Below are 25727 nucleotides of genomic sequence, written 5' to 3' on the forward strand. Positions count from 1 at the left end.
GATGAAATAAATAAAAATTAATGTAAAAAAAATGCATTGGGGGTAAAATCTCTTTTTTTCTGAGTAATCTTTTTTGGGCTTTGTCGTTTTATTTATGTTTTTTAGTTTCTGTTTTCCAGACTTTAAAAAAATATATATATATATATTCTGAAAGTAAGTAGTAACAAGATTAAAACAAAATGTTTTGGAAAAATATACTTTTTTTTTTTTTGTCGTTTTATTTATTTTATTTTTTTTGCTTCTATTTTTTCAGACTATTTATTCTGTTTTTTTGTCATTTTATAAACATTCAGAAAAAAAACTGACAAGAGTATTCTGAAAGTAAGTAGTAAAAAGATTAAAACAAAATGTTTTGGAAAAATATACTATTTTGACAAAACCTCGTTTTTTTGTGGGGGGGGGGGGAGTGTTCTTCGCCCACTGCTGATCCACAGCGAGGCGGCCATTTTGTTGTTGTTGTTGTTGTGGTGCCAGTTTTTGGTCGGGGGTTACCGTAAAACCGGCGCTCGGAATTGCTCTCCTACTTTTATAGCCTCGCTAACCAGAATAACACACAGAACCGCACATGCGCGCGCACACACCCCCACACACACAGTTAGCGTCGATACATGTCCACTGTTTTTCCTCATTTATTTTGGGGCAAGCAAAAAAAAAAAAAAAGGCAGCTGCAGTCTGTGCGGTTGTTTGCGGACGACCGGTTTGGGCTGGTTTACGCTTCTTGCTTTCCACAATATTTCCCAACCCGTCACTGAGCCATAGCACATTTCGTTAGCGTAATACCATAATTGCCCCCAAGTCATTTTTGAATGTTTTTGGAAAACAAGGAAAAAAAACATTAACAAACAAAAAAAGGAGTCTCAATGCTTCGGTTGAAGTCTTGTGGCCTGGCTGACCGAAAATGCACACAGACAAAGAAAAAAAAAAACATTTTAACGAGCACATAGCTGGAAAATGACTTTAGCAATTGCGCTATTACGCTTACTACTTGTTACATTCAAAATCTGTCATGGTACACCAAACAAAAAAAAAAGTACAAACTCTGTAATATTGTATATATCAAAAGAAGCACTACGAACTACGTTAACGTTGGTGTCAATATTTACGCTACATTCGCAATGACTTTCATGATGATGTCACAATTTTTTTTGTATTGCAACTTGAGGTAACCTTTTTTTTTTTTTTTTTTTTTTTTAAATTAATTAATTTATTTATTTTGGAGGTGCGGGTAGGAGCCGCAACTAAAAGCTCCTAAGACCCCCGAGGAGCGACAATGAAAAGCTTGTGGTGGTCCTCTCGGAGGGCAGACTGGACGTCTTTCAGCTGCTAAATGCAGCAGCAACACTTGTGTGGTGTTGATGGAAGAAAAAAAAAGAAAAAGGGGTTTAATGTCCCTATAAAAGCAGCTTTAGTGCAGACGCGGTGTATTTATATCTGCAACAAAAAAACAAGCCGAGGAGCACCCGTGACTGTCGGATAAACCGGCTGTGTCTTCGGTTACCTTTTTCAATTTGTGATACAACCTTGAATAGGTTTGACGTTTTCAAGCAAAAAAAAAGGGACTTTGCGTCAATATTTAACAACGTATAAAAAAAAAACAGTTCGTGTTATTGAACGCCCTCGGTGAGACCGTTATTTTGAGGTATGACTCGATGTGGTTTGGCGTGATTACATTTTTCGACTTTGTTACTAGCAAACTTTGGTTTAGTCCGTTTCTTTAAAAGGCAATTGACCACAAAAATTAACTAGTTAAGCGACTATCTCCAAACTTATAAGTCCACCAATTTTAGAGACTGCCGAGTGAATATTGCTGCAAATTTCTCTTATTTTATGTTTGTCTTGTTTGACATAACTAAGACGTGAGATTTTTACGCTTCGAAATGCTCTAAGTCCAACAGCTGTAAAACACCAAATGATTTTGGTGATGATTTTCACACTAAGAGGAGCAACGATTGCTGTCACGTGACTCACGAGGAGCACGATGACGGTTACCATGGCAACCGGAAGATGCTCAAGAGAGAGCGAGACAGAATACCACATGCTGTTTACACACAAACGTTTCATTGCAGCGTGCGGTCGGCAAAAAAACTATTTTGGTATGACTGCGTGGGCGGACAAGTTGAGCTCAAAACGCAACCATGCGTTGTTGGAAAATCAGCCGCCGGCAAAAAGTTTGAAACATCCTGGTTGGGAATTCTTTAAGAGTAAAAATGTGACTCAGCAATCGGACAAAATCTCAAGAGCAAGTTTGCTTTTGAACGACTTCTGGCAAGACCCAAAAATGGACGCACCAAACCAAAATGGCAGACTTCATGTGTGTATTTTCCGGCATAACTTTTTGAGACTTTTTTTTTTTTTTTTTTTGTGGGCCTTTTTTTGTGGTTTTTGAAGGTCCCTTCGTTATGACGAACATGACTCTAAAATGGCCGCTTCAAACGATTCAGTTACACTTCCTGTGTCTTCCTGAGACTTTGTTTTTGTGGGCCTACCAAATTTTATGTTGCAAAGTTATACTGGCGGATTCGGGGGATGAATTTTCAAAAAGTTGTGCCGATATTTAGTTTTTGATGGTCCCTTGGTTATGACCAACATGACTTCAAAATGGCCGCTTCCTTTGTCTTCTTGAGACTTTTATTTTTTTTATTTTTATTTTTTTTATTTTATTTTTTTTTTTGTCGGTCAAGTCAAACTGGCTTCAGGGGCGGAAATTTTTCAGCCATTTTTTGGTTCACCAAAATGGCCACTTCAAACCAAAATGGTAGACTTGCTGAAACCTTTTGCAAATGGCGTCTTGAGACTTTCTTTGTGTGTGTGTGTGTGTGTGGGGGGGGGGGGGGGGGGGGGGGTGATTCTATTGAGTCCTGATAGAGAGACCTACCAAATTTTATGTTACCAAGTCAAACCGGCTTTGAGGGTAGATTGATTATTTATTATTATTATTATTATCATTATTATTATTATTTTAGTTTAGGAATTTTCATTTTAGTTAGTTTTTAATTTCGGGGGTTTTATCTTTTAAAATTAGTTTTAATTCGTTTTCAGGGTGGTTCTGTTGTTGTTGTTTTTTATTAGTTTTAGTTATTTAATAAATGCTTAGTTTTAGTTAGTTTTAGTATTGGTTTTAGTTTAAAAAATGTTTATGAATTGTGTGCAATATTTAGATATATATGGGAGTGATGTCATCTGAAGGTGCTTTTCTATTGGTTGATGCTAGATGACATCACTTTTGTGTGACACACTTTCAAACGGTTTTTGGTTCATATAAAAAAAATAAAAATAAATCATCCCCAAATGCTCATGCATTACATTAATTACCAAAGACTAAAACGGACATTTTTTTTGCAAAAATTATAGTTAGTTTTGTTAACATAGTGTAGTTTCAGTTAGTTTTCGTTTTTAAAAAATAATATTAGTTATTTTCTTTAACAAAATTATTTTTTTTTATTTTAGTTTTTTCGTTAGTTTTAGTTCACTGAAATAACCTCGGTCAGCAGGATGAACACACTTGAAAAATTTGGTTGAGTTTATGTGACAGTGGCAGTTTTGCACAAAAAATAAATAAATAAATAAAAACAAAAAATCAAGCATTACCTTTAATTAAAGGTAGAATTTCTTTTGATTGGTGTCCCTAATGAAGTGTCCTGTGATCGTTGAAGTGCGAACACATGTACAAACTTAATGTAGTGTTTCACATGAAATCCTCTTAAGCGCTTTTGTGCGCACTGGCCCGAGGCGACACGACGGGTACGTTTAATTTGTCCCGCTCCGCCCGGCGTAGGTAGAGTCTTAATGATTTAACGGCAACAGCCAAGTCGTCTAAAAAGCGGCCAATTAGCGCAACGGCGCGCGAGGCTGCGGCGAGGTGATAAGTGCGGTGACAAGGCGTCTGCTTAGACAGGCAGCTGTCACGGAACATTCCGGCGCTGGGGGAAAGAGAGAAAAAAAAGTGGTAGAAGAAGGTGAGAAAGGAAATGGAGGAGTGAGAAGGAGCGACGATGAAAACGATGCCAACAATGGCATTGTGTGAGAGACACAATGCGATTGGTCGGGTCTGAAATGAACTCCCAATTGTTTCAGGACTGATTGAGTAGGATGGAGAAGAATCTGCATTGGTTCCGAATGGGAAAGCCAAACCTTAATTCATACTCTAACTTTCAACTCTAAATCCTAACCTTGGCTTGAAACTCTTAATTTGAAAGTACAAACTAATTTAAAAACCTAATTTGAAAGCGAGATCTTTGTTTGATACCCTAATGCAGGGTATGAACCCTAATTTCAAATCCAAACCTTGGATTTACACACCAATTTGATCCCTAACTTTTGTTTTGAAACTCCAACTCAGGGTTGGAACCTTGATTTGAAACCCTACCCTTGTCTTGATGGAAACCCTACTTTGAACCTGCAACCCTAACTTGAAAGCCTCATTTTAAAGTCCGACCTTTGTTTGAACCCCCAATCAAGGGGAAGAACCCGAACTTGAAACCCCACCCAGGATTTACACCCTAATTTATACCCTAATTTTTGTTTGAAACACCAACCCTACCACCCTACTTTGAAACTGTAGCTCTAACTTGAAAGCCTCATTTTCAAGTACGACCTTTGTTTGAAACTCCAATCAAGGGGAAGAACCCGAACTTGAAACCCAAACCTTGACTTGAAACCCCACCCAGGATTTATACCCTAATTTATACCCTAACTTTTATTTGAAACTGTAACTCAGCTTTGTAAACCGAATTTGAAACATTTTTCTGAAATGCTAACCACCAGAAAATGCTAACTTGAAACCCCAGCATTTGTTTGAAACCCAACCCAGGATTTTCACCGTAATTTTATACCGTACCTTTATTTGGAAATCCGAAATCAGGCTTGAAAGCCTAACCCTAGTTTTAAAGTCTAATTTGTAACCTTTACCCATGTTTGAAATTTTAATCATAGGTCAAAACTCTAACTTGAAATACTGACCCTAGTTTTAAACTCAAAATGTATATCTTTCTCTTTGTGTGAAACCCTAACTTGAATCCTTGACCCTCATTTTAAAGTGTAATTTAAAACCCTAACTTTTGTTTGAAACTGTAACTCAGCTTTGCAAACCTAATTTGAAACATTTCCCTGAACTGCTAACTACCAGAAAATGCTAACTTGAAACCCGAGCATTTGTTTGAAACCCAACCCAGGATTTTCACCGTAATTTTATAACGCAACTTTAATTTGAAATCCGAATTCAGGCTTGAAAGCCTAACCCTAAGGACAGCAACATGAAAAATCTACATTTTTGGAGCTTTGAGCCATGTTAAAATGCTAATTCCTCACCAACAACATGACAGAAGTGGTGTTTTCCTTAATTCGCCCCTCTCTCTAGGTTATTCTGCTCTCCAAGCACCAGCCCCTCCCAATCTGAGAAAACAAGCGAGTACTCACTTTATGACATCGTAAATTGCGGACCCACCCCCGCACCGCCTCTGCCTAGTGAACGCACTCCCACTTTTTCTGAGACCTCCATGGGATAGTGACAAAAGTTGCCGTCATCAGTAAACATTCTGTCCAAATGATTTGAAAGCAGTCAATTATTCTTCAAATTTGCAATGCCAAAGTGCAATGACAATTGGTTGTCTTAAAATGTGGTGGCTGACACTTCAAAACATTTGCACTGTTGACCCTGAGTGAATGGCATAGTGGTTAGTGTGCTTGCTCTGTGAGCAGCAAGTCACTGGTTCGAAACCAGCCAAGGTTTATTTATTTATTTCCTCCTCCTTTCCTCTCTCATCTTTTCTCTCCCACCCCTCCTCCTCCAAGATTTCTTGCGTGGAATTGGCTTGCGTTAAGTTGCGTGACGTACTCGTCGGAGTGCTCAAAACGCAGAGCTCCAGCAGCAGACTGCAGTCGTCTCGTCATGGTGTCAAAGGTAAGATTTAATCATTATATGTTTTGGAAGTTCTTAAAATACCGTGGTGTAATCGCTTTAAAGTCTAAATTTGTAACCTTTAACCCTTGTTTGAAATTTTAATCGTAGCTCAAAACTCTACCTTGAAATACCGACCCTATAGTTTTAAACTCAAAATTGAAATCTTTCTCGTTGTTTGAAAACCCTAACTTGAATCCTTGACCCTCATTTTTAAACTCTAATTTAAAACCCTTGACTAACTCTAGCTTGAAACTCTTCCAAGCAATTCGAGCCTACGGGCAAAAACATGAGGAGGATGATGATGATGATGATGTTGATTGATTTTGGATGACCCCCTTGGACGGCTGACTTGCTCCCCAAACATGCACACACAAAGATGGAGACAGTTGTTGTTGATTTGGACACGGATGTCGTGCCTAATTGCCTCGATGGCATCTGGACGCTGTTGTTTGCTCCACACCTGTTGGTGACGAGCGTCGGCCATGATGGATGGCTACACTTATTTTAAACCGGCGAGTCTTGGCCTGAAGCTTCTTCTTCGTCTGTAATTTGTTTCTGCCGATCCGGCACAGCTCTGTAACGCCGCAGGAGCTCATTGTTCTTTGTCAAAACACTGAATCAAAACGAGGAGAATCTTTGCTCTGAATCAGGGATGAGAGGTCAGGTTCCGGGTGAGTCTGCTAGCAAAACCACGCAAGGTAAGATTCCGATGATTTGGTCTCGAGTCAACAAAATCCAGCGATTCATAGAAGTCGGGTGACAGCAAAACTCCGATGTTTCACTTCACTGACTCAACGGAATCGATTCTGTTGAATCGGGCAAATGACTCAAGAAACTCAAAGAATTTGGTTCACTGACTCAAGTTAACTCATTCACTCCCAGCCATTTTCACCGAAGCTACACCCTTCGCTCCCGGCTGTTTTACTGGATTTTGACTGATTTTGCAAGGCCCACAGAATATTGTGTTCTATTGCTATAAAAAACAAAAACAAAAACAAAAACATGGTACCTACCAAAAGGAAGATTAGATCTCTTCTTTCATCAGGAAAAAATATTTTTTTTTGTATCTGTTTCTGTTTTGCCGCAATTAACATTCGAAAAAGTTGTGGGGAAATCAGCTAGTTTTCAACATGGCCCTGGTTGATCTCTTATACTCTGCTGCCACCTGATGACCGTTTGTGTAATTACTACCATTGCTTCACCCATTCTCTGCAGTTGAGAGGCTGCATCAAAGCCCCCTGTATGCTGTAGCATAAAAAAACAACCATAAAAACATATAAATACGTATTTGGTACATGTGAAACATTTAAAACAGAACATATTTATACGTTTTTGAGTTTATGGAGTCATTAGAAACAAAGTGGACATGTATGATTCAGTTGAATCTGGAAACTCACTCGAGTGAACGGACACACCTTAAACATTGAGAACTCATATGATTTGGTTCCCCGATTCAAGTCACCAGAGTCATTAGAAAAAAACTCTCCTGGACTGGAGTTATCAGATGTACAGAAAACACAGCAGCAGATTCCTTAGACTCAATGGGACCCGGATGATTTGGTTCAGTGACTGCCAGTCAGCGGACTCACCAGAAACACAGCAGAATCCAATGATTCGATTCTTGGACTCAAGTCAGCAGACTCACTTGGAAACAGACACAGACCGCAATCGAATGCTTCATTGATTGTCGTCGGTGGATTTGTTGGTTCACTGACTTGCGTCAAATCCTGTTTACTCAGTTGATTCGGCTCCCTGACTCGAGTCAGTGGTTTCACAATGAAAACGCACAAGACGTGATTCACTGACTCCAGTCAGTGGACTTTTTAGTTGAGTCAGGTGACTCCACTGACTCCACTTCATGAACACGGAGGATTCCGACGATTTGGTTCATTGATTCGAATCATCAAACTCATTGGTAATGCGATAGGCTCCAATTAAATAAGCTGAAACGGGCGAACTGATTCCATTGAAGTGACTTTCCAGAAACGCAGCCGATTCAAGAGTTCCGATTTGCTTCACTTGAGTTGGCAAACTCAAGCGAACGTTAACTGACTCTGAGCCAGGACTCAGATGTTTGTAGCTATTATGAAATGGTAAACAAATTAAATAATGATACTGCGTGTGGTACAAAAATGGGTGAAGGCAAATGTGGTTCAAATGCAGTCAGCAGCAGCCGCGTGGTCGAGGCTCCTCCTCGAGCTGTTGCCATGGAAACAAATACTAATAATGCAGCATAAACAAGATGCATGGATTTATGCATGTATTATGTATGTAATTTGTACACAGTATGTAAAGTAGATGTTCCCTTTGTGTTGATTTTCCAATTAAGAGATGATTTCTTGGCATTGTCGCTTAAATCAATCATTTTTATCAGCAATTTCCGTTGTTTACTAACATGATAATAAGCGGATTCTCATTTATGTATTCATTATTCATTTATGTATCAATTGCTAATCTCGTACTAGTTTACCAAATATGGGCGTTATTCCAAGAAGCGTGCACAAAAGCTGCTTTGTGTGTGACGGCGGGCTGTCTGTCCGTCTGTCTGTCGCATCTTGTCGGACCGGTCGCCTGGGAATGTCAGGACTGTCACTTATCCGCTCCGGAATGTTTCAGACTCGGCTCGTTCCAACTTTCTTTGTTCACTCAAACGAAGATAATTACATTTTTGTATGTAAAACTCGGTTTGAAAGGTCGTTATTGATCATTTGTAGATTAAAAGCAAAATTATAATGATCAAAATTAGGGGCTAATTATTTCAGGGTGTGTACCGTCCATGTGGATGATTGTACTTTGGAAGCGCTGATGTGAGCATGTGGACTTTAAAATGTTTTTCACTCGCCGTGCACTTGCTCAAGCGACGCTGCCAATAATAGATCAATACTTTACCATCAATACCGGGCGATCAATACTTCATCCTCCTGCTTCCGTCTTGGAAGGACAAAGAAGAGCGTCCCCGGGGAGAAAAGTAAGGAATTCCAAAATGTATCCAACATCTTAAAAGTTGAAGTAACAAGTTGGACGGTGTTCAGCTGGAGACGATTCCTTCACGTCCAGATGCTGGGAGACAAAGTCAACAGAAGAGGGAATGTTTCATCTCAAACACGCACGCACGACAACAATTTCATTCATTCAAGACCGGCAGCCTCCATTCACAAAATCTGATGAAAGAACAGAAGAACTTTTGGTCTCGCAAGACTTGGCTTTACGGATTTTAATTTTCCCGTCATAATGTGCAGTGTGGACAGACGTCTACAGGACCTGGTCTAGGACCTGGTTTTGGCTCGATTCTTGGCCCAAGACTTGACTTACTTCTTGGATTGTTGTTGTATTTTTTTAACTGGTTCTTGAATATGGGTCTTGACATGGTTCTCTTGTTACACAAATCTCAGTCAGAGTGAAGTCGAGAACCTCTTCAGGGACTAGGTCAAAAAGTCAAGTACAGCACCAAAGGCTGCCATCAACAATGTCAGACAATCAAATTTAACCAATGGTGTTTTTCCTGCGCTGTCCTGTCCACCCATTTGGGGCTTGAACCCGCCAAAACCAAGTCAAAAACCAATTCAAGAAACGAATCAAGAAGCAAGCAAAAACCAAGTCAAAACCTAGTCCAAAATGATGGAAAGGACGAGTCCAGAACCGCATTGAAGGCAGTCAAAACCAAGTGACCAACAAACTGAAGAACCAAGCCAAGAAACAAGTTGAAACCAAGTACAGGACCAAGGCAGGAACCACATCAAAGGCAGTTAAAATCTAGTCAAAGTCAAATTGCAAACCAAGTCAAGAACCAGATCAAAAACCAAATCAAGAACCTACCAAGGAAACAAGTAAAAAAAAAAAAAAACAAGAACCAAGCAAAATCCAAGTCAAACCTAATCAACAACGACAAAGAACCAAGTCAAGAACCGCATTGTAAGCAGTCAAAACCAAGTCTCCAATAATCTTAAGACCCAAGCCAAGAACCAGTCAAGGCCAACCAAGTCCACAAACTGAATCAAAAACCAGATCAAAAACCAAGAGAAAGAATTTCAAAAATTTCTTCAAGGGAATCCAGTCAACAACAGTCAAGAACCAAGCCAAGAACCAAATCAAAAACTCAGCAAGCAAACAAGTCAGAACCAAACCCTAACCCCAAGTAAACCTCAAGAACCAAGCAAAAAACAAGTTAAACCTAACCCACAACGACATAAAGAACCAAGTCAAGAACCGCATTGAAACCAGTCAAAATCCAGTAAAAACCATCCATCTATTTTCTCAACCGCTTACTCCTCACAAGGGTCGCGGGGATACTGGAGCCTATCCCAGCTGGCTTCGGGCAGTAGGCGGGATACACCCTGAACTGGTTGCCAGCCAATCGCAGAGACGAACAACCAACCACACTCACAAGCACACCTGAGGACAATTTAAAGCACCCAGTCAACCTGCCATACATGTCTTTGGAATGTGGGAGGAGACCGGAGTACCCGGAGAAGACCCACGCAGGCACGGGGAGAACATGCAAACTCCACCCAGGAAGGCCGAAGCCCGGACTCGGTCTTGCATCCTCCAGTCATAACCAAGTCAACAATAATCTGAAGAATCAAGCCAAGAACCAGTCAAAGCCAACCAATTCCACAAACCGAATCAAGAACCAGATCAATTATCAAGAAAAAGAACTGCAAGATATGAGATCCAAAGAATCCAGTCAAAATCAAGTCAAGTCAAAACAGTGTGGTACTTTTGGTCTCTCTGTGAAGTGGTCCCCACCATGGACTCTGCAGTCCACGTGTCCTGTTTTTTCAGCCTGTTGACAGCTTGTGACTCGTCCTAATTCTGATGTCCTGCTGGGCTCTTCTGCAAAAGCTGAGTTTGATCCTCACGTCTCTCAGGAATGCTGCACGATGGATGATAGAAGGGGGGGGGGGGGGGGGGGGTGTCGGGATTCCAAGGGGTTTGGGCTGGGGGGGATGGGGTGATCCCAAGGCTATTAGCTCGCTCCCTTTCCACCTGTCACACATTGGTGACTTTATTTCTACTGGGCTCGGGCAACCCCCCCACAGATATCAGAGAGATCATCTCCATCTTGAGCTAAACGACTGCAACAAGCGTCGCAGCCCAATCCCCTCCTACAAAAATACCTCCCCCTCGCGGGACCCCTGCGACCCCTCTGGCACCGCGGGGGTACGAGAGGGTCCAGAGGTCTGACTCGGGCGGAGGTGGAGACCTTCTCCAATGGATCCTGTCATGCAGAAAACTCCCCCGGCGCCCCCCACACCCTCACCCCCACACAGCTGTGACAAAGCCGCTGCAGGATTAGCCAGCCTTTGTTGGCACAACACAAATTACAAGTCTTTTAGCGCACACTTACAGCTCCCTGTGTGTGTGCGTGCGCGTGTGATTCTATATAATGTTTTAATAAGTGCGTGTGTTCACGTGTGGTAAAAAGAGGGAGGGGTCGATGAAGAGGTTCAGGCGTGACAGGCGAAGGCTCTGCTCTAAATCCTTTGAGGAGGAGCGAAGTGTCAGCTAGCGACGACGTCTCTTTTTACAATTTTGAAGTCCTGCCCTGCGTGAAATTTCTTCTCGTCGTTAGCTATCGTCGTCGCCTATGTTTGTAGTTGAACGTTTTCGGGAAAACAAGCAAACATGTTGCTTATTGATATTCAATATGATAAAATGACTTTAGCAGTTATGCTAATAGGCTAACGATCCGTTTTGTTTCTTGTTGTGCAATTAAGCTAACATCCTGATACATGCTAAGAAGTAAGGGTTCCAAAAGGGTTCTTCATGAAGGGTAGAGGTTCTACCCAGAACTATGGTAAAGGGGGTTCTTTGTGGAACTTGCTGTGAAGGCTCTGGATGAAACCCTTGTAAATATAAAAGGGTTCTCAGTGGAACCTTCTATGAAGGTTTACCAAGTAAACCAAGTTTACCAAGGTAAACTGAAAAGTTCTCCAAAAGTTCCAGCGGTGAAAAAATGCCTTATGAAACCCTTGGTATATAAAAGGGTTCTGAATGGAACTTTCTGTGAAGGTTCTCGATGAAGCCCTTGAAATACAAAAGTGTTCTCAGTGGAACTCGCTGTGAAGGTTCTGGATGAAACCCTTGTAAATATAAAAGGGTTCTCAGTGGAACTTTCTATGAAGGTTCTCTATGAAACTCTTGATATATAAAAGGGTTCTCAATGGAACTCTGTGAAGGACGGTTCTAGATGAAGCCCTTGGAATACAAAAGTGTTCCCAGTGGAACTCTATGTGAAGGTTCTGGATGAAACCCTTGTAAATATAAAAGGGTTCTCAGTGGAACCCATCCATCCATTTTCTGAACCGTTTGCTCCTCACAAGGGTCGCGGGGGGTGTCAATGGAACTTTCTGTGAAGGTTGTCGATGAAGCCCTTGGAATACAAAAGGGTTCTCAGTTGAACTCGCTGTGAAGGTTCTGGATGAAACCCTTGGAACATCACAGCATTCTCAGTGGAACTCCTTGTGTGAGATCGAGATGAAACCCTTAAAGGGTTCTTTGTTGAACCTATTATACAGGTTTCTGGGTATAACCCGTTATGTTCTCAGTAGAACCCTTTGGAAGGGTTCCAGGTGGGACCTTTATAAACGGTTCTGGCAGAAACCAAAAAAGGGTTCTCCTATGAGGACAAGCTGGGGAACCTAAAAAGGTTCTAACAAACACTTTTACGAGTGTAGTTGTTGACTTATTGCATTTTTTGAACCCGAAAGGAGTTTTGAAAAACAAAAAATATTTAGAAACTTGTCTTTTTTTTATGATGACTCGACTCAACTCAACTATATTTATAAAGCGCTTTAAAAATTGCTGTATACAAAGTGCTGTACATGAAACAGAAATCGGTTGTGCACAATATTGTATTTTTCCTTTAAATTACACAAAATGAATGAATTTTCTCTGTTCTTTTCTCCATTTCTATTCCCCTCTTATGTATCGGGAAAAAAATATGACATCAGAGAAATTGATTTATGGTTAATCCACCACCAAGTGTTACACTAATGTAACCAGTTGGCTTAAGTGAGAGTTGATTAGTCATGGCTGGAAGGTGAGGAACAAAATTCATGTGTACAAGGAATCGATCCACGGAATTGTCAAAAAAATAATATAAAAACGATTCAGAATGGGATTACTGGGAACCGATTTCAATTCCCATCCCTACTAATTGTGTTTTTGGCTTCTCATGTTCCAATCGGCCACTTTTTTGCAACCCGCACGTCTGCTACCATTGCTATCGAAAGAAAATTGACATCAACTACGTTTAGCATAATGCTAAGTTGTTCTTTCAATCATTTAATTGTTTTTGTTAGTCAAAGAACCTCTTCATGTGAAACCCTGAAAATGTCAACGATGTCATTTTTGTCAAGTCAACTTTCTTTGACCCGACTTTCAAGCACATTAAAGTCCGCTACAAAAAAATGTTAAACTGTGCAATCCCAATCGAGAAGCAAGTCAGCAACTGAGTCACTCCATAAACGTTGTATTTATTTTTACGCACGACAACACAATACGCGCGCACCCGATTGCGCCACAACTCGCTCCGATTGACAGCGCGCCACCAGTCCGACCGGCCCAGCCAGCCGCTCCTGAACGTGCTCAAGCAGGAAATCTGTGACAGGCACTTATCACCCATGACATCACATGTGAGCGCACGCCCCCCCCCCCCCCCCCCCCCCCCCCCCCCACCTGTTCCGCCCGCAGATGCAGCAGCGAGTGAGCGAGCTCGTTGGCGTTTCATGTGGCTCAAAAGCGTCTAAAAATAGCTTTTGGATGAAAAAAGGGGCAGAAAATGGCCTTTCATCTTTCTCCTCCGTCGTCTTCTTGTTCTTGGCGGAGCGAACAAAAATGCGCTTGAAGCCGACGCGTGGCGAGTGATAATAGATAATAGATTACAGGCCCACGCGCGTGCACGCCGCCTTTGGGGAATTGCCGCCATTTTCCAGCTTGCTCTTAAAAAACCCTTCCACTGTATGAAAACTCCAAAGGAGCCACGGCACAGAAATAATTTGTATATACGTCCTCTTATACATGCTAACGTCATGTTTGCTGCCGATCTTGTCAATGCAAATAATGAGCTGCTCCCTCTAAATTGTGGGCGAGTAAAATGGAGGGAAAATAATCAAATAGCATCAAAAGGCGCTGGCCCACCAGGCCTCTGCCCCTGTATGCCAGATGGCCAGTCCAGGCCCTGCCAGGAAGTAGCCTGCCAACATGGCGGTCGGAAAAACAAACAAACAAAAATATGGCATATCGGAGTTTTCTTTTTGTGTACAAGAAAATCATTTGAAGTTTGGAGCAATTTGAGCCCAAATCAGGTTGCGCAAAAAAATGGTGCCATGCTGTTGTCATGTAACACGCTAGCAAAGTAGATAACAAGCTAGCTTACTAGCAAACCAAACGTGGACACTATCCAGTCTATGTAGCGTCCTTGTCATTTGCCCCTCGGGCGTTTAGATAATTTTATGTAAATGTATTAACTAACGGCCGACGAATTTGTGCAAAAATTCAAACAATTGGTGATTGATGAAGGCTACGTTGCACAGTAAGTTTTTAATTGCGACGAGACGGGCCTTTTTTGGAAAAAGATGCCTCGCCGTACCTGAAGTTTCCATCAAGTTTCGGAATTTATTGAAAAGAATCACCCAGAAAAAGTGTTCACCATTCGTGCGATTGCTCACTATGATGATGTTTGCCTTGGACATTTGTTAAAAAAAAAACCCCACAAAGGCTCCAGGTGGAGGCGTGGAACCGTCACATGCCTTTGGTGCTGGATGGCGTGGGTTCACTTCTCCACCTGGGAGATCATGTGCGGCTTACATGATGTAAGCGTGAGTGAGAGAGTGATTAAAAAAATAATAATAAGAAGAAGATTGTTTAAAAAAAAAAAACAACAACAACCTTGGATCAGTTCTTTACAAATCACCAGGCAAAAACACTTTTGTGAGAGAAAATGACCCAAAAAGAGGAAAGAGGACAGCAGTTGAAAAGGTAAATGAGCATCATTTTATTCTTTATTCTTTGTTTTTTACATTATGCACAACTCTCATTTATTGTGCAATAATCTAATTGTAACATGTATTTGTTACATGTTTTGATGCATTTTTATGCTTTATAAAACATTTATGTCTGAATTTTGGGAGGCTTGGAACGGATTAGGGCATTTACATGGAAATGCATCTCCACTTACAAAATTTTCTACTTAAGAACTTTCTTCCAGAACCAATTAATTTCATAAGTAGAGGTACCACTGTATATAACTTATCGTCATTACACAGGTGTCTGATACGGCTCGGTGGCACAGTTGGTATAAAGCGCATTGTCCAGTAACCAGGAGGTCATAATTTCATAATTTATCTCTATTTGCTTTCAGCATTCCCACACAATTTCTCCAGAAATTGCACTTAGTCTAGTTGTGGGAATGCTTCAGCATTCCCACATATGTTATTGTAATTTTTTTATTCTCCACACTTTTTTGCCGCATAACAACTCCCACATAATACTTCCAATATACATTTCAACTCTCTTCAAAAATTGACGCCTCCCGGGATATATATCATCTGATTCCACATTACTTACAATATTTGCACAATTTAACGTTTCAAATCAACTTTTCCCCATTCATTTTCAAAGGGACAGTCATTGAACTTTTTCTAAGTATTACTTTCCACTCCCACTTCCATACATATAACTTATCATTCCCAGGTGTTTGATACTGCTTGGTGGCACAGTTGGTAAATTACATTGTCCAGTAACCAGGAGGTCATGATTTAATAATTTATCTCTCAATTTACTTCATAAGTATTCCACGTGCATTCAAAATCTTAACATTCAGCTTTCAGCATTCCCATGCAATTTCTCCAGAAATTGCACTTAGTCTAGTTGTGAATGTTATTCGACCCACAGTATATTTCTTTTTTCATATGGAACGATGAAATGTATCGTATACTTGTTGTGTTGTGCCCCGAAACTATTTTACGGTTATTTATTTTCCGAGCAAAGACCCTTTAAAATGAATACTGAAGGACTTGTTTTGGTCGCTCCCTGCTTTGCGCTGAAGCTCCAAATGGAAACGGTCCAACTGCTGCCGGCGGTGGACGTCCTCCAAGAAGCAATCTGCTAAATTGCCGCGTGGAGAAAGTGAGCCGCTTGCCGGGTCTCCTCCGGGCCGGCCCGCCGCGAAAACCAGACATTGCGTAATGTCAACTTTAGCGCGTCGCTAGCTCCTAGCGTTGACCTCCTTATCGTCATGGTTAGCCTACGCTGCTGTTAGCATGCTACACAAAAATGCTAATGCCACAAGCTACTCATGGGAGGTATTTTTGCTCTAAAGTAAACTTGACTTTTCTTTGTGACTGGCGTGCGCTAATATAGTTGCTAATCATTTAAAAAGCTGGCTCGGCCTTTGCGGGTGTTTCCGTGTTCCAACCTGTTTGAAGGTTTGACTTGCCAATGAACTCCTCACGTGTTTAATTTTTAACTCCGTGAAAAGATTCATTGTTCATCTGCTCATCAGCAACTCCCTCGAGGCGGGGGAGCTGTCTGTGTGGTTGAATGTGTTTCTGTGGAAAAAAAAAAAAAAGTTTGTCAAAGCTTGATTCCTTTTTGACATTGGCCATGATGAGCTGGTGTACCTAATGAAGTGTCCAGTATCACGCGTGTACGTAAATGTCTTCCTTGTGATTTATGGTTGTCGCAAATCATGGCCAAAATGAGTTACGGCGGCGGCGGCACACTCCTCGTGGCCCGAAGGGGGGGGGGGGCGCCCGCCGCTTTACGGCGCCATAAAGCACCTCCTCTCAAAACAGCACCCAGGCCATCGGCGTCTCATTTTACTGCATGCGCCAATTAGGCCTACAGGTTAGCGCGTGTTCAAACATCATTTATTGGATACTTCCAGCCAAACTAGCTTAGCATTAGCTTCTGCTAGCTACAGTTTTGTTTTGGTAGGTTCCTACTTCATGTTTGGGGGTCATTGATAAGAACCTCAGAAACTATTATAACTTGGTGTTGCGCTGTTTCCCAGATTTATTTTGGTAGGTTTCTACTTCCTGTTTTGGTTCTATTGAAGATTATGAGCCAGTGGTGTCAAGCAGCTTTTTGTAAACAAACCACTTGATTTGTAAATTCTGTGCCTGATGTGAGCATAAGTGTTAGTTCTCTTCGCACCGATGCACAATTTTGTTTCGGTAGGATTCTACTTCCTGTTTTTGTTTATGTGGCTAGTGTAAGTATAAGTTTAGCTCCCAAACTTTTATTTTGGTAATGTGTTACTTCCTGTTTTTGTGCCATTGATAAGACACTAAACCAGAACCAAGAAACTTTTTGTAAAAAACAAAACAAAGAAAAAAAATATCCTTCACTTCCGTAACTGGTGTGAGGACAGGTGTTAGTTTTGTTCAGCGATGTTGATTGCAATTACCTGGTTTATTTTGATCGATTTCTACGTCCTGTTTTTGTTCAGTTGTAGGACTCAAAGGGACAATCGGGGCTGAAAAAACTGATTATGATCCTGTATGACTGTTTTTAGTGTTGCAAAGCCACGTGATTACTTTTATTTTGATAAGGTGTTACTTCCAGCTTTATTTTGGTACATTTCTACTTCCTATTCCGATGTGGTGCGTTGTTTGTTTGTTTGTTTGTTTGTTTGTTTTCGTGTCGTTTGACGAGAAGTCAAGTTGATATTTTGTTCTACTTGTGATTGGAAAATGTTCTTTTCAAGAAGTTGGTCCCATTTCCCTGACGTCAATTTTGGCCTTCACAATAAACGCATTAGGAAAGCCTGAAGTGTTGCTTCTCTTCAGCAATGTTCAGTAGGGTTGTTCTGCTTTTATTCTGATAGGCTGTTTCTTTTCCATTGATTTGTGCTTTTATTTTGGTAGGTTTCAACTTCCTGTTTCTTTTTTATTTATTTACAATCTTGCATCATAATTTAAATCACTGTCAGTATGCAGTCACTTTTTGCAAACAAATGACTTTGGGTTTGATCTGCTGTGATTGTTAAGTCATGTACTGCGAGTTTACATTTTATTTTGGCTACTTGCTGGTTCATTTCTGCAACCATTTGAAATGGACTCTGTGCCACCTTTTTGTTGGCAAAGAATTTTGATTTGGATCTTCTGTAACTGTTGAGTGATGCTTGCTTGTTGAGGCGTGTTTATCATTTTTTTTGCTGGGTTTTATTTTGGTTTCTGATTCCTGTTATTCCACATTTGACAGGACTTTCTGCTGTTGTCCGCCATTTGTAACATTGACTTGCATCGTCTGTGATTATTGAGTTTTGTTTAGAGCTCTTCTGCTTTTAATTTGGTAGCCTTCCCTTTCCATGTTTGAGTGGCTTCGGTCAACAACATTTAATTTAACAGTATATTAAATGAAAAATATATAATGTCACTATATAGTATTGTGTACACATATATAAGTTGACTCAATAGAGCCAGTGTAGGACTGACTGCATTGTGTCACAATAAGACTATTCAATAACTTTTAGAACAATAAAACAAAACAAAACACATATTGTATTATTAGCTGTGTGTCCATTACAGTTTTTCGCAAAATAACTATTACACATGAAAATCTTGATGAACTTGTCTTCTTGTGATTTTTTACATATCAGTGTGGTTTGCAATATTTTGAAGATGCCAACAGGATATCTTGTCCCTAGCCTTGTTAAAGATGTGAGTAAATAATAAAAGATCATAAATACGTAAAATGGCAAGAACTAAACAAAATTTCACTGCATTGACAGTATACCAAAATTAAAAGTCTAATCAATAGAGTGTAGTGTAGAGTGGCATTATGTCAAAATAAGAGCTTCCCATTGTTTTACAAACAAAAGCAAATATTGTACAATTAATTTCAGCACTTTTTGGTGCAAAAAAAATCTATAACATTTCTGTATCTGTATCTGCATCTGCTGTTTAACCGATTTTTTTTTTAACCTAATAAAGCGGATTTCTATGTTGATAGCACTTATTGTGAAATTTTCAACCGGAAACACCGCTGTTAGCCCCGCCAGCTTCCCGCCTAAATCCTCTACGCCTCCCCTCCGCCCTCCGTTCTCCTCGTCACTTCCCCGCGCGGAGGCTCCCGTGCTCAGCCAGTCTCAGCGAGCCTCTCCGAGCGTGTGGAGCGTTTGGAGCGGAGCGGAGCGCTACTGCGGCTGTCGGCGGCCACGAGAGAGACGGCATGAGGGCGGCCGCCTGCCTCGGACTTTGTGGACCGCAGCGCAAAGTTCACTAGGAGCACCGTAACCACCGCGAGGCGACGACTTAGATTTTTATTTTTATTTTTTAATGCGGTTTTTTCCCTCGCACTTGTTTTTGGATTTCCTTAAAATCAGAAAGAAGGACGACTTTTAGGGGGAGACTTTGAGATTGGAATTACTGCGTACACTTTGCTGCCTACGCGGATACAAATTGGGTGAGTTTTTGCACGTTTATGCTTAGGATTTATGATTCATATTTACCTGCTCAGATGCGGATTGGTTCACTTCCTTGGAAGGTACAGTCAAACAGGTTGACTCCAGTGCGTGCGCGTGCGCGTGCGTAACCATGTTCCAATCCAGCTTCATTTTACATATTATTGTTATTATTATTATTATTATACAAGTGCTATATTTATATATTACATCATTATGTGTGCATTTTAAGTAGTTTTTTTGAGTATATTTTGAAGTAGTGATCCCACGTCATTAAATATGTATTTTTTTTATGAATATATTTGCAGTGGTGGTCTTGCATCATTATGTATGCAGTTCTTTAGTTAAAAATTGATGGGGTGGTCTGATATCATTTTGGGTGTAATCGATCACTGCTGTGGTCTTAGATCCTTTTATGCATATTTGTATATTTTTTATTGATATACTTTTGTGGCATTCAGCATTATTATTATTTATGTTTCCATTTTTTAGACAAATATGCATAGTAGATCAATAGGACTCTTGTTGCGCTCATCCCATTTTCATGTTGACAGTGTACTTTGATGGTCGGAATGAGCAAACGATGAATAATTGAAATGGGGGAAACATGATCAGTATGAATTCATTTTTTTCATTTCATTTTTTTTTCTAAGCGTTGCCTGTGAAGTTGGTAAAGAAAAGCTCCTCCACGGGGTTCCAATGATCAAATGATGGCAGCCGAACAAATTGCAATATGGAGAAGCTCAAAAAAGTGTGGGTGGGTGCGTGATAAATGTCACAGTCGACATGCCAATCATATGTTTTGACACTTTTATGGCTACGATGACACTTTCAAGCGTGTATAACTTGCACAGCATACTGTATGTGGACATGATGTAAGGAAAACGAGAAGAACGCGTAATGTCAGTTTAAAATAAGGTGTATCTGAAGAACCATAATTAGCCACTTTTTATACTTGTTTGCATTTTTCTTTGTGAATTTGTAAGGTCATTTTCTTTACATTTTTAAACATACTGTCACAAAAGTAAATAACTAGTCGGCAATAATCATTTTTTGTGCTATAATTACAATTTTATTTTATTTTTTTACTTTTATATACTATACTTCAGTTTAGGGATGTTTGATACCACTTTTTTTTTTCCCAGACCAATACCAGTATGAGATGATACTGATACAACTAGTGATACATAAAATAAAAAAAAAATTAAAAAATTAAAGCAAGACCTATATATCCCAATATATAGCATTTTCCTTCACAATTGCATGAAATGAATGGCAATTTTCTATTCTAAGTTCTAATTTCCACTTCATGATGGTAAAATGGCCACAAGAGGGCGGCCAATATAGTGAATACCGATACCGAAATATCGGTCAGCCTGATACCGATTGCGAGGTATCGGAACTTGGCCATTCCTGATTATTTTGTTTGTTTGTTTTTTACTTACACATTTCACATATTATTACTACAGTTACGTAATTTATCAAACATATTGTACAAGTGTTCGCCCAAAATTTTGGAATTGGCACTAGCCACTCAATAATTAATGTGTTTGTAATTATTGTATTTTTTTTCTATTTTTACATCATTTTTTGGTATATTTTTGTTAATTTTTCAACAATTATATATTTCTATAATCAGGCTTTTTGATTGATTAGTATAATTTCTGTTTTTATTATTTTTGTAAATTATTACTGGCGTCACGTAATTTATGAAACATATTGTACCAATGTTCGTCCAAAATTTTGGAATTGGCACTAAGCTGCTCTATAATTAATTTTTTACAATTATTGTTATATTATTTTTTCTATTTTTAAATCATTTTTGTGTATATTTTTATATGTTAATATTTCAACAATGATATATTTCTTATTTTGTATTTTTAGAGCTATAATCAGGCTCTTTGACTCATGAGTATAATTTCTGTTTTTGTCATTTTTATGTTCTATTATCCATTATACTATATACAGATACTGCACAGTGTCAACATTTAACTCCACATTGCTCAATATATGTAATATTATTGTGGTCATAATGAGGCGTTGCAATGTTGGTGTTGAGTTGCCACACGTGTGTAGCCTTGACACGCAGCTACCTGACCTGATCTCATTTTGCACATTCTTGGACATTTTTGCTGCGTTCTGACGTGTTGCGTTTTTAATTTTTTGATCATATTGAGCTGACAAGCGCAGCCCCCTCCCCTACAATTCACTCTCCCTCCGTCAGCTGATTGCTATCTTCTCTCACCCCGGGGTGCGTTTGATTGATTGACAGTCAAGCAGGAGGAGGATGGGACGAGTGGGATCGGTCGTCACATGGGGGTGGAGGCGCCGGTGGAGATGGTGGGTTTCTCTGTGCGCGTGCGGAGCTCGTGATTTGCGGTCATGTTTTATTCACCCCCGCCGCCTTTCATGCTAGGAAAAAAAAAAATATTAGCATGGCAAACACGTCGGGATCCTTTTGAGCGCTCGTGCGTCCGACGCCGCATGAAAGCGTTTCGGGAGTAGTCGCCCTTTGGCCGCGAAAGAAAGCTCAAGAACAAGCTCACGCTGCGCCTGTAGGTGGCGCTCTTCCCGCAGTCTTCACCAATATTGATACCAAGTTTCCAATGCCAATGGTACGCAATGCTTTACACAATCGTGATATTTTGGTCGGGTTTGGCCGGGGATCGGGTTTGGAAAAAAAAAAACGTTAATCGCTGATTCCATCAGAAGATGGAGCAATATAGCTATTTATAGTGTGACATTAGCTTTTGACTAGTGGGTGGGACCATACGGGTAAACCACGATTCAATACTGTGATTATATTTGGCTCACGATATCGATATCACGATACACGACATCTACGATTTTTATGTATTGTCAAAAAAAATTAGCAATATATCACGATATGTGACTGAAAAAGCCAACAAATGCCCATAAAAATGAAAATGTCTAATTATGCATTTATTCAATGCCAAAACTTTGTACATTGTACAAAGAAACGTAGTGCCTCACTGCCTCTTAGCCTTATAACTGTAAACATTGTAAAGTCAGCCAAATTAAAGTGCATAAACATTTATAGCATCACACTGCACAACTGGACACATTACATCGATATCTACCGCCAGTGTATCGATAATTTATTGCAACAGACAGCGCAACAATATATTGCGATATCGATTTTTTTCTCCCACCCCTACTTTTGACACAACACGGCGGGAGAAGTGTGTGCACATTTCTATATTGCATATAGCTGAACATTTTTCAATTTCCAGTGGGTGCAAATGGGGAGTATATGCCACGGAAGAAGTGGAACTGTTTTTGCACATCACTTTGGTTCCGGTTCGGTTTGCGACGTGTGGGCTGCGTCAAAATACTTGCGCTTCCGACTTTGTGCCCCTCGGTTGCGCGTTCGCAACCCGGACCAGAACCAAACTGATGTGCAAAATCACGTCCCGCCTCTTCCGTGGCATATACCCCATTGGAAATGAATGGGGATTTTTTTTCCGGGTGAAACATGTTGAATTGAGGGAAAACTCTCAATGTTTCGAATGAGATAAATAATAGCCCGCAAAGTGGGAACGTTTTTAACATATTGAACTTAGAATGGTTTGAATCGGTCGAGAAATGTACAAGTAGTTGAAGGGCGAGGAACGGTGGAATAAGAACAACTAGAATAACGTGTGAATGCTTTCACACAAAAAAATCATTTACAGGATAGATAAAGATTAGATTTTTTTTAGGTACATGCTAAATATTACAATATCGGTTAAGGCTGGGCAATATATCGAAAAAATATCGATATTGTGATATTGGCTCATGCAATATGCATATCTCAAAGACATGCAATAATTTTCAGATGGAATTTTTTGCTTGTACCTGAATTTGACCAATCAGACACAAACTTAAACATGCATCACGATCCAATAGTTGAACATCATCTAGGGTAATTACAATTAATTAACTAAAAACACATTGAACTTGCTTATTTTACCACACTAAATAAAATGTTATTCTTTCATTTGATAATAAAAATGTTATTTCTTTAGGTACTTGTTAAATGTCGCAATAATATTGATATTGAGATATTCAACAACTATATCGCACATTTTTCCAATATCGTGCACCCGTAATATCGGTATCGCAATATTCCACACTGTTATCACATATCACGTTCTTCCACTATCGTGTAGCCTTACTCTGATGATTGCAAGTGCTTCGTTTTAGCTTAGTTTTAAGTTAAGTATTATGAAATAAAATAACTACAATTCCCAAACACCCATCCATCCATTTTCTTGACCGCTTATTCCTCACAAGGGTCGCGGGGGGTGCTGGCGCCTATCTCAGCTGGCTCTGGGCAGTAGGCGGGGGACACCCTGGACTGGTTGCCAGCCAATCGCAGGGCACAATTCCCAAACAGTTGTTCTATTTTCCTTCTTCCGTATGGCAGAATGGTAAAAATGAAATAAATACGTTTAAAATAAACCCCAAAAGCTCAATTTTGAAATTGACCAAGATGAAAATGAAAAATATTTTTGCTAGTTAGTTTTACTTACTCCTATATACATAAAATATAGTTTTTCCAAAAGCATTTTTGTCTTTATTTTTTCGTTTTTCATTAACAAAAGTTAGTTTTAGTTAACCATAATAACCAAAAGTGCTAGGAAACTGGATTCAAACCCCCAATCTCATATCAGTGATGCAGAGTGCTAACTGCTCAACCACCGTGGTGACTGTTAGTTCAAAACCAACAGTATCGTCACTCTTCTCAGAATTTCATGAAATCCGCTAAAAAAGGGTTAGCGCTTGCTCACGGGTGGTCGCCGCAGAAACCGTCTTCGGCAGCGGGAAGGCCCTTGCAACGCCGCCGTGTCAACAAACCGGCGGCAAGGGAGGCCCGCCGACATGAAAGGCGGTCAGTGTCGGCGTATTCGCGTCTGCGTCGCGTTATACGTCCCGCCCGCCGCGTCGGAAAGGCGCTAATGCCGAGATAGCGAGCGGAGTGTGCGCGCGTGGCGGGGTGGTGGAGGGGGGTAAGCAAAAGAAAAGCAGCAGTGTTAACACAACACAACCTCTCTGTGGACGCACAATACGCGCCTGTGTGCGCGAGCCAAGACCACTCGCTCGCTAACCTTTAGTGTGCGTGTGCGCGCGAGCGGTGGTCGGCGTCTCGCAGACGAGGTTACTCCCAGGCTATGTACACAACTAGACGGGTATAGAAGGAAAAAAAAAAAAAGACAGTGGAACACTGCTGAATTCAAGCAGAAGCTCTCTGGAAAAATACGCCGCTGAGGTGGCGCAAAATGCAGGCAAAGACACTTTTATTGCTTTTGCTGTTAGCAATGATGAACTCGGTGGTTCTCGAACTTTTTATACCACCAAAAAAAAATGTTTCACACTCCAAGGACCAAGCAAAAATATGTTATACAGAATCAGATGGATTTGATGTAACAAATAGGCCGATTATTGGCTGGGCCGATTATCTGTGAATGTTTGAGAACGTAGCAGATTAAGGGTTTTCATTAGTGTTGTTCCGATACCATTTTTTGGGCCCCGTTACCGATATCCAGTTTTGCATTATCGGCCGATACCGATACCTAAGTTTTTTTATTCCTCCACATGAAAAAGCTGTCCTGCTATTGATTCAGAGCATTCAAGGGCCAATAGGATATCTTAGATCGGCATGTAGTGAACATGTGACATACCAGTGAATGTCGTGCACGAGCAAGACACAAGATGCTGCATCCAAAATCCTATATTAGCGTTTGAATTAATAGTATCGGCATGTTACTTGTGAGTAGTCACCGATACCGATACCACTCGTTTAATGCAGTATCGGCACCTCTGCCGATACCAGTATCGGTATCGGAACAACACTAGTTTTCATCATGATTTGTAAGATGCTCACAATCACGTTTTTACTTGTTACAAAGACATTTTCGAACATATTAAATTTTTCACTGTCTTTTTACTGTTTTGAAACCTTTTTATGAACCCTGACAAAAAAAAACAAATTAGCTTGTTGCTTTGTCACTCAATGAGATACAGGGAATTTTTCATTTATGTATTTAAATTTTCACTTTATAAAAAAATGATACTGAAACTGCGAACTCCCGACATTTTTTTTTTTTATCTAAAAAAAATAATAATAAATTATGTTGAGATTTTGGAATACTTTACTTACAGTAAAACACTTTAGAGAACTATTTACTTGCTTAGTTTTTAACTTAGCTATCAAGCTAAGCTATCAAAGCTATCAATTCTTTATATGTTGGAAATTAAAGTTGTTGTTTTTTTTCTTATTTGACGCAAAATTTTTTCCCTTTTACTACAAATGAATATCGGCTTGAAATATCGGTTATCGGCCTCCTTGACTACCACCTCAATATTAGGCGCACCTACGATTTTTGACAAAATGTATTACTTTAAAGTGTGCCT

The 25727-nt window shown here is 40.1% G+C and overlaps 1 protein-coding gene across 4 annotated transcripts in view; it reads left to right on the forward strand.

Moving 5' to 3' along the window:
• The window catches only part of fgfr3 (fibroblast growth factor receptor 3), a 134053-nt gene that overhangs the window by 34899 nt on the left and 73427 nt on the right, over nucleotides 1-25727 (forward strand). For 3 of the 4 annotated variants that reach the window (XM_077538178.1, XM_077538179.1, XM_077538180.1), the window contains exon 3: nucleotides 5791-5899. In XM_077538178.1, the coding sequence (XP_077394304.1) occupies nucleotides 5791-5899 (109 nt within the window). Of the gene's footprint in view, nucleotides 1-5790; nucleotides 5900-18978; nucleotides 19313-25727 lie in introns of those variants that run through there. The other variant, XM_077538181.1, reaches the window with a different exon arrangement.

The sequence above is a fragment of the Festucalex cinctus genome, chromosome 12 (genome assembly GCF_051991245.1).
Source record: "Festucalex cinctus isolate MCC-2025b chromosome 12, RoL_Fcin_1.0, whole genome shotgun sequence".
Lineage (NCBI taxonomy): Eukaryota > Metazoa > Chordata > Actinopteri > Syngnathiformes > Syngnathidae > Festucalex > Festucalex cinctus.